General features: G+C 46.1%; 1 protein-coding gene across 4 annotated transcripts in view; it reads right to left on the bottom strand.

Moving 5' to 3' along the window:
• Nucleotides 1-12,228, bottom strand: part of EDC4 (enhancer of mRNA decapping 4) — a 37,605-nt gene that overhangs the window by 4,370 nt on the left and 21,007 nt on the right. For 2 of the 4 annotated variants that reach the window (XM_080551997.1, XM_080551998.1), the window contains 9 exons: nucleotides 10,755-11,218; nucleotides 8,970-9,071; nucleotides 7,840-7,992; nucleotides 6,385-6,421; nucleotides 5,254-5,434; nucleotides 3,300-3,455; nucleotides 2,437-2,552; nucleotides 1,545-1,710; nucleotides 150-336 (listed from right to left, as the gene is read on the bottom strand). In XM_080551997.1, the coding sequence (XP_080408123.1) occupies nucleotides 150-336; nucleotides 1,545-1,710; nucleotides 2,437-2,552; nucleotides 3,300-3,455; nucleotides 5,254-5,434; nucleotides 6,385-6,421; nucleotides 7,840-7,992; nucleotides 8,970-9,071; nucleotides 10,755-11,218 (1,562 nt within the window). The remainder of the gene's footprint in view (nucleotides 1-149; nucleotides 337-1,544; nucleotides 1,711-2,436; nucleotides 2,553-3,299; nucleotides 3,456-5,253; nucleotides 5,435-6,384; nucleotides 6,422-7,839; nucleotides 7,993-8,969; nucleotides 9,072-10,754; nucleotides 11,219-12,228) is intronic. The other 2 variants (XM_080551999.1, XM_080552000.1) reach the window with 1 other exon arrangement.

Genomic DNA, 12,228 nt, shown 5'->3' with positions numbered 1-12,228 from the left:
TGCTTTGTCATACTGTGCACAGATCTAACAAGCAGCCCTACAGCACCGGTGTCAAAGGGCTTGTTTCCACAATGAAGCAGGAAGAGGTTTCGTTATGCACCCGTGCCTCTCATCGACATCTCTTTCAACAAGGCCAGCTGCCAACTTACTTGCCCACGATAATATGCAGCTGATGCTGCACCTCAGCGTGTACGCTGGCTGTGACAGTGGAAGCCAGCTGCTCGGTGGTGCTCTGGAAGGTGCTGATGAGCTGTCGAAGCTGATTCAGCAACGGGTCCCGGGCCTCCTGTTCTCGCGCCTTCTTGTTCTTCATGTGAGTCTCAAGCTGCTGGATGTCTGCAACAACCAAAGAGGAAGACGTTTTGTCCATCGGCACTGTAGAGATGGTCAGGGCCAAAATCCTTCTGCCAGGCTCCACACATTCTCCAGCAGAACCAGTAACTGAGCCAGCGTACAAGTGTGGGAGAAGGGAAAGCGCACAAGTCTTGTTTTGGGCTGTGCTATGTTAACATAGAAACCCTGCTTCCATCCTCTGCATCACACGGGATTTTATGACACAGCAATAAAGAATCCTCTTGCAATAGATCTTTAGAGGCACTGTTTGTTCATAGCAAGATAAAGGTGGGGGTACGAGTATTTCATACACCATATGAGTTGTGATCTGCACTACTGATGGAGTTCAATGCCAATTAAGTTAGTACGAGAAAGAAGAGGAACATTTCTGACAAAAATTGATGTTTGTAGATATCAAAAAGCTGCATTTTTAACTATTTTGTAAACCGGACTGATGAAAAGGGAGAAGCAGCTCTCTGTACTTGTGGGAGACTTGTAAGGAAAATGAAGGGTGCAAAACGAACAGTAGCTGGAGACACTCTACAGATCTAGGGACAACAGAAGTTGCGTATGCTGGCACTCAGGGAACAGCCCTGCAGAACAATATCTGTCTGGCCTCCCGGAAGTCCAGTGAACTGGATTCCAAACCTAAACACAAGAAAAATCTTCTCCAGTGCATCAGCACACACCTTCCTTTCCTTACTGAAGTGTATAGTTTCCTTTTTTCCAGGCTGACTATGACTACATTGTTCAGCCACTATTTAACCTCTGGTCATCCCTGTATCCTTTTCTAGATGTCCCCAGTTCTACTACCCATCTGAGATTATGCAGGCGTGTTGCCTTCTACATACATCATCTTCCTGATGGCAGGATGGGGTAATTCTATAGCTGGGTTTTAGGGTGGGAGTAATTCTACAGCTGGGCTTTACTACTCAAGAGATGAAGTCACAGATTCACACAATGAGACCAAGTGTTTTGCTACATGGGTTACAAAGACCAGATGTAGATCTCTGTTCCTATAGTACCACCTATAAAAATCTCCTCAGTTATGTTTCCATTTCCCAAGAGTGGAAGGGAAATGTTTTCAGACCACACAGATGGACTAAGAGGTTAAACAGTTACCGCTGAAACTCTGAAAGCCATAAGTCAACTTGTCAGTCTCTAACATGAACATGCTGTGTAGAGAAAACTTAGAAAGAAAGACTACTCACATTCCTGTGTGCCCTGCTTGAAGGTATCATTGATTTGCTGGAACATGGACTGGCAGCTCTTCTCAAAGGCTGGCAACACCACGCTCTGGAACGCTTCCCTGTAGGCTGACTGGATTGTCCCCTGCAGGGTATCAGCCGTTGCCCTCACAATGCTATCTGTAAGGTTCTTACAAGCACACACACAAGAGGTTGCAGAAAATTAACAACAGCCTGCTGCAGGATAAAGATGTGAACAAACATTGTACGTTCCTGCAACGCACCCACACCAGACAAGGACAGTCCACTGTCAGTCAGAAGTGTGAATTCCCTGGGCAGCTGAACTCCTTCCTTTAAGCTCCACCACAACTACAGCAGCAGAGCATCTACTTGCTGAGGGGATGCCTGAGGGACTACCCAGGAACTTCACCATTTCCCTGTAGTTCAGCGTGAGAGCAAGGGAGGGTGGTGCAGTCAGGCATGGCTCTTTTCTTCTTCCCCTTCCTCCTCCCCTCCCACTATCCACCATTGCCCACCAATGTAACTAACAAGCTGCTGCTCCCTAAATAATGTAGAAATGGAGAACAGCATAAAGAGCAAAGGAGCAAGTCAAACTTTCACCACTTGGCTAACTGAGTTGGCCCTACAACAATCTGCTCCAGTGAAAGCCTCTGCTTTAACAGAAAATGAACAACTCAGTAAATGAAAGAAAGGTCTAACGAGGCAAAGCAGGCAGGGGAGTACACAAAGAGCTTGCTCTCTTGATGAGACCAGAAGAGAGCTATGAACACAGGCAGCTAAACTGACCTCAGACCCACCTGAAGATACAGGTGAGTGGAAGAGGTATGAGGAGTCACTACCCAGGCAGATCACAACTCAGTGTCCTTGGGAATACCGACGGTCTGGTTCTCCTTACCTTTGATTTCACTAGCTTGGTGATGCTCTCTTTCAGCGTTCCCTCAACAGCAGTGAGCTTGGTGGCAATAGTGTTACTCAGCTGGCTAGCAACAGGGTCCATGCTCTTGGAAATGCCTAGTCAGAACAAAAACATGTCAAAGTCGCAGCTTTAAGCCTAGCGTCACTCTTCAAAACCTGAAAAAGAAAATGAAGTCAAACTATTCCTGGAGGTGCCAGATGACCCAGGTACGGGCAACGGTCACAAGCTCTGACTTGGGAAGCTAAGGTTGGACAGTAGGAGAAACTTTTTGCCAGGAAGGTGGTGTGGCTCTGGAAGTCACCAGAGAAGCTGTGGAATCTCCAACCTTGAAGGCTTTCAGGACTCATCCAAAGTCGCAGCTGACCTGATTTAGGACAGTGGGCAACCCTACTTCAAGCAGAACAGTGGATACCAAAGACTGCAGAAGACTTTCCAACCTGCATTTCTACAAACTACGAACATTCACACGAATAATTATAGTGTGTCAAGGAAGAGCAAAGACAAGCTGAAGCTTGCTTCCATTAAATCACGACTTTTACAAACCTATTAGCCTCTTTTGCCTTCCTCCACAGAATAGATTCCAAAAGCTCTGTGAATTATAATGGAAGATCAGACCACACATTTTGGAAAGGTATTCCCCCCTTTGGGAGCCTCATATCCTTCCACCCCACAACTCTTCTCAGACTACAGTGGGGTCCACAACAGCTCACAGTGCAATGTCTAGTCTTCCTCTAACCTAACTCCTGCTTCATGGAGCACCACCACCTTCATACAGCACGCTTTCCACCCCTTCTGGGCTAACTGCACAGATCCACCTTCAGAGCCCAGGCAGCAAAACTCACACTGGGGTACTGTCTTCTTCATCTCCTCACGAACGGTCCTCTCCAGGCGGTTACACACAGCAGTGGAAAGGGACTGAGAGAGCTGCTGAGACAGATGCTCCTGGAGCTGCCCATTGCGCTGCTGTCCTTCCGTCAGTGCTCGGTCCAGTCTTCTCTCTAACGAGCGTGCACATTAAGGATCACAAACAACAGATCTCCTCCCTACCCTCAACACTCCCATCCTAGAAGGACGGACACTAGCCTCACCTCCAGAGGCGCAGTGAGAGAAAGTTTGCAACTCTGGTGAAAGAGAGGTCTAGAATGTTGCCGATACCTCCCTAGAAACAACAGGGCTCTCAAACAAATTATCAGGGTGAGAAAACAGTTCTGGAAATCAAGGTAGAGAAACTAAACAGCTAAAAGACTGACAGTAGTGCTCCCAACATGTTGCAGGTTAACCCCCATAGGCAGCTGAGCCCCACACAGCCACTCGTTCACTCCTCACAGCAGGATGAGGGAGAAGATTTGAAGGGTGAAAGTGAGAAAAGTCATGGGTTGCGATACAGACGGTTCAATAGGTAAAGCAAAAGGTGCTCGCACAATCCAAGCAAAATAAGGAATTCTTTCTCTACTTCCCATCAGCATGCAGATGTTCAGCCACTTCCAGGAAAGCAGGGCTTCATCACGCATAATGGTTACTTGGAAAGACAAACGGCGTAACTCTGAACATCCACCTTCCTCACTCTTCTCCCAGCTTTTACTGCTGGGTGCAATGTCATACAGTATGGAACGTCCCCTTGGTCAGCTGTCCTGGACGTGTCCCCTCCCAGCTTCTTGGGCACCCCCACAGCCTACTTGCTGGCAGGGCAGCATGAGAAACGGAGGCGGCCTTGACACTGGTCAACTAAAACCAATGTGTCAGCTATTGCTATCAGCTGTTTTGGTCAAAAATCCAAAACACGGCACCACACCAGCTGCAATGAAGAAAATAACTCTGTCCCAGCCAACGTACGACCGAAACCAATATGCAAAGAGTCCAACATACATTGGAAGTGAAATTGGTAAAAACTTTTCTACAGGATGGAACTGGTCACAAGTGAAGTGTATGTAACCCCAGGCATAATAAAAGCCAGTCATACCTCGTGAGCTAACATGCACTGAGACGCGTGTTCATCTTTAGGAGGAAAAAAAAGCACCCTAGATCACTGTCTATCGAAGGCTATTAAATAAAGTAAGCGGCCACAGAATTAAAGAGGCAAGATCTTCCAGTAAATTAAGAAAGCAGTGGCAAAAACAACTGACAGGAATACACAGTCATTTTCCCAAACAGAAGGAAAGTGAGAGCGAGGTTCACCATGGAGGTATATGACATTCAGCACAAATCAGCCAGAAGCAGAGATGGCAAAAGTTTTCATATAAAATTATTCACCATCACTAAAACTATGCCTGGCTGCAAAGCACATAGGTGGATCTCTCCACTGAAAAGAGTTCAACTCAAATGAAAAGAGTTCAACTGCTGGCAAAACTCAGCACAGATAGGAAGTTATGCAGATGGGAAAAATTCATTCTAACTCCAGAATCTGAACTTCAGTAGAAAGCTCTCTGAATTGTCTATGAAAATATAAGCTTGATGGTCAAAAAGGAAAATCCAAGACCAGTACAGAAAACAGAATACCCCCGTAGGGTAACATATCAGGTCTACACCAGCATAACAGCACTTGTGGCCATCACAGGCTACCTGAAGATTTAGGGGCATAGAGGAAGGAGCAGTTCTTCTCCATTCTACTTTTGAATTTCTCTCCCTTGGAAAGGGAGCGAGAGGAACTGAAATAGTTATACGGCATCCAGGCCTTTTATGACATCTATGGCCCATGCTACTAAGATTGTTGAACTTCCTCAGCTTTCCTCACTTTTCTAGTCTGCCTTGCAGCCTTCCACTCCGTAATTCCCATGCACCATTTGCAAACAAGGATACGCTCCTGCTCCTGCTGGGAGTCAATCACCCTCTCCACATGGCCCATGAGGGAGCTCTGAATGGCATCAAGGTGATCAGTGAGTCTCTGCAGCAGCTCCATCTGGTTCTGACGCAGCTCAGAGAGCTCCCGCTGTTGGCTCCTCAGTATACACATCAGCTCGTCCTGGAACTCCGGGGTCACCTGTGTGTGGAGAGGACAAGCACTCATTTCTAACAGGATCAGAGGTCAGTCAAGCTTTCTGCTAGGTATTGAGTTGAGCCCTGTGCTGGAGACTGAAGCACAACACACAATGCAGAAATTGGGCCAGCTTAAATGCCTATTTCTAAGAATTTAATCCCAAGAAATAAATTGATACAGCAAGGTATATGAAGTGTCCATATGGAATTCACAAATGTTTGCTTTAAATATCCTGAACTGTTTACATTCAAGACCCCCTTCAAAGTTTTGGCATTTAAAAGAAATCAGAAGACAGACCCTATTCACTTTCGGCCAGGTACGGAGAGAGTGGGCTTAGGTCTCTGAATAAGGACCTCAAATGCTTATGAAAGAGCAGTGCAATAAGTAGAATAAGGAGGAGTTTTCCTAGAGCACTCTTTCAGCTCTCTCACTTATTTGTGAATAATCAAGCAACCAGAGAAGTACACATCTATAACTGTCTCTTCAGCTGCTCAAAGTCTAAAGGAAACACACACATGTAAGGGCAGTTTAAGAACTGAACACCACCCTGCTGAGCGCATTTTCTAACAGACACAAAAGTGCTACCAACAGTAAGAAGTAACTCCAACAAGCCAGTCCCACTGTGATCCTCAGTTTGTTGGCAACAGCTTATCCTGCTGCCAATGCATGCAAGTTGTCTCAACAGGGAAGAGGAAAGGACTGGTAAAATTTTGGAAGAAACAGGGCTTGTGAGAACACAGAAATGCAAATCAACACGCAGAAGTGAAAAGGAAGCCATCAGCCTGGCCAACATTAAGCAGCTCCTTCTCTGCTGCACAAGTCACAGACTGGAACAATGCCAAGCCCAAGTGCAGGGGGCCCGTGGCACTTCAAGGAACAGGTCTTTAGTATGACAGTGAACAGAACTGAAGCACAGGCCCTTGGAAGGGATGGCAGGAGCAGCTCTGACTCACCTGGTGGTTAGATGATCTTGGTGACTGGTTCACATCCCTGGAGTCAAAGAGAAAAGCAGTAATTCAATTATGTCAATTAACTTCTCTGATTACGGCTTCTGCCAAAACAGATCCCACACCCTACAGGTTGCTTTAGATTTTATACCCAGCTCATGCTTCTGTTTTGCCTAGTATAATATGAGAGCAACAGGAAAGTAAGGAAGTCCCAGTCCCCACGGGACTGTGACCCAGTCCCCACGGGACTGTGACTCCAACATTTCCACTATTTCCAGGCCCTTAACATCCTTACAGACTGGTCCCTTCACAGGGCTGCTTTCAACACACAACAGATTTGAGCCAAGGCTTAATGAGGACTGTTCAAAGAACAATACACACTGATTTTTCAGTCTTGTTCAGATTCAAAGCCAGGGAAGGCTTTGCCAAAGAGCCTTTGAAGGTCTCCTAATATTTAGGCAAGAAAAAAAAACCAACAACTAGTACCCACTTGTTAAATACAGAATTAATGAGTTTCAAATCATCTAGAATGATTCCAGCTCTGAAGGTGAAGAAAGCAGTGATGCATTCCAGCACAACAAAGAAAAACATTGAACTAATCCACTAATATTGTACAATTCCAAAGTCACAAATTATGAACAAACACTACCAGAAGGAAAGTACACATTTGTATTTCCCAGACAGCATCCATTCAGCAACTTTAAAAGGACTAAGGCAGGAAAAATGAAAGGCATTTCTGAGGCTAAGAACTTCTGTGTGTCACTGTAAAGGACCACAGCCAGAAATTTAACACCACAAGCCATCTTCTTTGTAATCTGCACAGCTAGAGATCCAAATCATGGAGCCAAGGGAACACAAGAAGAGGAGAAAGCCCCTCAAGGGAAGCTGTGCTACTTTCCTCACATTAATGCAGACAGGTTGGCCTAATTTGCCATGGGCAGCTCTTTCCAGTCATCAATTTTCCCTTGCAAGACATTCATATAGGCACATTTAGAAACACACAAAAGCAGCAAGCAGGTAACAAAGGATAGGTATTGTTGAACACGGGCACTGTGCCAGCGTTCAAAAGCCAACCAGAAATCGAGGCCTTATGAAGCTACACTCAGTGTCACAGTTCCAATGAAGCCTTCAATGAAACTGACAAACGGATCCAGCGTCCCCCACCCAATGTGCAATTTACCTCCCCATAAATTCTTCTGGAGCCCAGGCTACACTTTGGATTTTGAGTCCCAGCTGGAAAGGCAGGGCACAACCTCCTCCCACTCTTCTAAGTAACAAACAGCCCATGTCCGAGTAGCCAGCAACGCTTTCTGCGGGGTTGCTCCTATGTGCAAAACAGGATGAGGGCTGGGAACGCTTGGCCAGAGCCCAGCCTCAGACCCTAGCCCTGCTGCTATTAGCTCTGTCAGGTCCTGCACAGCTGGTCCCACAGCCACTCGTATCCTGGCAAGCCCAGCGTACCCGTCATCTTTCTTGCCCTTCCGCTTTAGCTTTGGGGAAGCCCGAGGGGATGCCTTGGCTTTCCAGTCCTTCACAGGCAGCCTCTGCGTAGACGCTTTGGCACCAAATCCACCTGACGTAGAAGCCAAACTTGCAACTTCATCATCATGGTCACTATGAAGGAACAGCAGGGGAGAGGACATCACTTGCAGTACTGGACACCATCAGCCTTCACTAGAAGGAGAGGAGTTCACACTCTGCTCTGCACCCACACACGTCCAGAGTCACTCGGCTGAGGATGCCTCCCACCTTGATCTTTAACACAGAGACCTCTACAGAGCTCAGCAGAGGCTGCTCCATTTTGATCCGGGTCTGCCGAGGCTGAGCATGAGTGCTGCGTGACAGGACCTGCAGGGTCTCTGCATTACAGACAACTGTGGTTCAGGCAGCATGGCAAGGGGTGTCTGTTCTTGCTGCATACACACGCTAGCATATAAACCCTAGGGTGCATCCACTGACCCAGCAGGGAACCCAAGCATGGCATAACCTTCGAGTTTTACACAGAGAGCGCACTTAAGGTGGCAAGTATTGCAGGAACCGAGGAGAATCAAACTGAGCCTAGGAATTGCATGAACCTCAGCACCTTGGGGTCTTTCAGCTGCTGACCAGCCATCCAATATAGACTCTGAATTACAGTGTAGATTATGAATGAACCCTCAGATGTCAAACAGGTCTGAGCTCACCAGGTACACAGGACCTGCCCATGGAGCTTTAGGGTGGCTCATGAAGGAGAAAAGATGTCAGAAAAGAAACTGACTCCTAAGATACCTTTGCTACCTTATCTAAGGCACAGGATTTACTGCTCCCTTAGTAAGGTTACGCTAGTACTTAAACCAAGCTTGGCCATGCTCTTAGGGGCAGTGCAGCCAAACCTTCCCCTACAGAGGGTAAATTGGACAATGTCTGGAGGCCAATCGTGAGCAGTTGAAGTCACCAGAACATTATGGAAGCTGGACTGCATACACACATTAAGTCAGGAGACAAAGCAAAGACATTCACCCCACACGTGAAGGCTTGCTGGGGACAGAAGCACGAATGCAGCCTGAACTGAGTCCATGCAGGGCGAGAGAGGGGGCTGAGCACTCTTGTACCTTTGTTCTGCACTAGCATCCTGGCTGTCATGCTGCAGCAGGTGGTAGCTGTGTCGATGATAGGAAGAGCTCTTGTGCTTTTCTTCAACCTCATCCCTTGGGCTAGAGGAAAGAAAAAAAAAAAAAGGAAGTCCCATCATTAAAGTCTCTTTCAGCTTGGGTTATTTGCTCACCCCACTTCTCATGGGAGATCCTGATAGAAGAAGTAAAAACCCAAACCCAACAACAATAAAACCAAAACAAACCTATCTGCACAGACCCTGAGAGCAGCAAGTGTTGTTTAAAGGTACTCATTTCTCCACATGTCTTTTAGGAGGCTGTAAGAGGGCAAAGCAGCTCCGCTATGCTTCATGTACTAACCACGAACATAATGTCCCAACAAACACCCATGCAAGAGAGGTGGATAATCCGCTGCAAAAAATGGGCAGTATAGTGTACCTCGGTGAACAGCATCACTTGGGGCTGGTTTTCCTCAAGTCATACTAATCACTGGGGGGGGGGGGGGTGAGGAAGAAAGAAAAAAGTGCTTCTCAGTTCTTCCACGTGTCCAAGGAGAACGCAGACGGAAGCGTGCCAATTTGACAATTAGGTCTACCAGTGGGAACAGAATTGGAACAGTAAACCCAATTCAAGCTCTGTGAAGGCTTTGAAAATAAACTGCACACACTCCTAAGCCATAAAGCAGGTCTATTTGAATTGATCATGCAGGATCTTTATACAGAAGTGAGCGCTTGTTACTTAACATATGCTGATGGTTTAACTGAGCTGCAATGTCAAAAAAAATTCACATTGGTGCATAAGTGGAATGTCTCAGAACCAGAGATACCAATCTGATATTCCGATATGAGAAATCCTGAAGATTTCAAAGACAAATTCAAGGCAATTCAAGACAAAGTGGGATTAAGCAGAGTTGTGAACTCCCACAGAGTTACTTTCTGAACTTCAAATTATGAGCAAAAGCTAAAACACTGCACGGAGAGACAGCCCCAGTGACTTCATCACAGCCACCAGAATCAAGACTGTTTCCTAAAACAGCATCCTCAGCTGTGAGGGCAAAAGATGAGGGCTTTCTCTTGGTGGTAAGGCTCTCACGACGCATGCAGTCCTGGCCTAGAGAGACTCTGGAGGTGCTAGATGCATCTTGCTATTCCAGTCCAACTAGAAGATGGGGACACTAATTTTGCAGTGAATTCTAGCAGTGCTCCCAGCATAATGGTTCGCTTCCAGCGAGCAGACGTGATTTTGCCCCATCCTACATGCCTGCTCCAGAGACTCTGTAATTCATTTCCTCACTTTTAAAAGTACTTTATTTATAATGCTAGCTGCACAAAGCCAATCATAGAAGAGAAATACAATTAACCTATAATCCACCTGTCAATCATGTGCTATTTGATTCCTTTCAATAAGAACATGCAGGGAGATCACCCTGAGGTGAATTTAGCTTCAACCAGTTTTATTTCCAGAGATAACGTACAAAAAAAAAAAAAAGAAAGCCCTGCTCAAGTCTCCATTCTGAGGTGAACACGAAGGCCAGTAAAGCAGACTTCACCTTAACAGAGATCCTTCATTCTGAAAAGCGTATAAGAGAGCACAAACTGTTAGAGCTGACCTAGGAAATTCAGGATGCAGCGTATACACAGGAAGGCTGACTCATCTGATCCTTTAAGGAAAAGGAGGGATGAAAAACTGTTCTAGTTTAATCACAGCATAAGAGCTTTTCACCAAGGCAGCAAACTTGCGAAGTGTGAAGAAATTGCCCTAAGTAAGACACACCCAAGCGATTACCTGTCTGCCATGCTGTTCCTAGTTTCTCTGGTTATGTCAGGAGCTGCTGGCCATGGCTGACCCACAACGCTGTCAGAACATGCATTTTCCTGAGTTAAAGCAGTCTCCAGTAACGATGGAGCATTCAGTCTGTCTACCTCCACTGGAGGCATGTCCAAAGAGTGGTGGCTATGCTCAGAATTGTGCCGGTTCCTCGGAGACAGCAAATGTAAGGCTGAGGCAGCAGATGCCATACTGTCTGCGTGATGATTGGGCTCCAGCACCTCCGCAGGGAGCCCAGATGGAGCTGCTGTGAAGCTGCGTTGCAAGGTCTCGGAAGCAATCTCCGGGATATCTTGGGACATGGCTGTGGAAGCAGAGGAAATGACATCCGGAGAACGCTCACGGGTGGGAGAAGCCTGGGGCACCACCAAGGGCTCCACTTCCTGCAGTTCCAGTGCTAGAGAGGAATTTCCTGGTGTGACCTGAATTAAAAAAAATTAAACAAGAGCCTTCAGGGTAATGTGGAGACACCCCAAGAATCACCAGTTTCTTAAACCAGCCACTGTCAACCACCTCTGGAAAAAGCCAGCTGTGTCTTTTCTTCGTGTGATCCCTGTGCTCCCCCTTTGCTCCACAGACAGAGGAGGACTCCAATACTTGTAATGAGACTGCGGGGCAAAAGCAGCACATTTTTTCCACATCTATCAACTAAAGGCATAGAAACATTTACTGACCCTTCAGCACATAACCTCCAACCATCATTCTCCTTGACTTGCATGTAGGTGAATACAGAATTAGACCCATGAATTTAACTGCCTCTCAGCTGAGCTAACAACACACTTAAGTCAAAGCTAGTTCGAACACACTTTCAAACAAAAATTCAACACTAGTTCTACCTTCCTGCCCTGCTCCAGAATCTATTCTCTGGAAGAAATTAGTTTTAACACTTGTGAGAAACTAAGTTGTGTTTTTGCAGTAAAGAATTACTTTTCTGTATTCCAAGGTAGTTGTGTAGCCACAATAAGGAGAAATGCTAAGTAGGTAAGTGGACAGTAGAAGGCCTCACTGGTCCAAAATAAGGTGGAAGCTTGAGAAGAACAGGGTGAGCAGTGTGGGAACAGTAAAACAAAGATCACAGGTTCTCAAAACGTAAGAAAGGAAAAAAAAAAGGGAGAAATTAAAGGGTTGAAAAAAAGAAAAATTGTACATATATGGTATAGAGGAGCATCGAGTAGCTTGTGAACCTGTAGTACTCAGCCAATGAGGAAACAGGGGAGGTGATCAGGTGTCAGGTAATAGGGAATAGAAGGTTATGATTTGTTTACTATAATGCGCTGGCAGGACGCCCGCCATTGCAATCGCGAATAAAATAGCTTCATAGAAGATCCTGTCTGAAGAAAATTATTTGAGATTTTTCTCACACACTGAACTAAAGCCAGGACTGAAAGCTTATTTCAATTTTAAGTTTGTCTTAATTTGTTTTACATCACAC

The sequence above is a fragment of the Anser brachyrhynchus genome, assembly GCF_964034855.1.
Source record: "Anser brachyrhynchus genome assembly, chromosome: 12".
NCBI lineage: Eukaryota > Metazoa > Chordata > Aves > Anseriformes > Anatidae > Anser > Anser brachyrhynchus.
The sequence above is the reverse complement of the archived record's forward strand: the minus strand, read 5'-3'. Positions and strand labels throughout refer to the sequence as shown.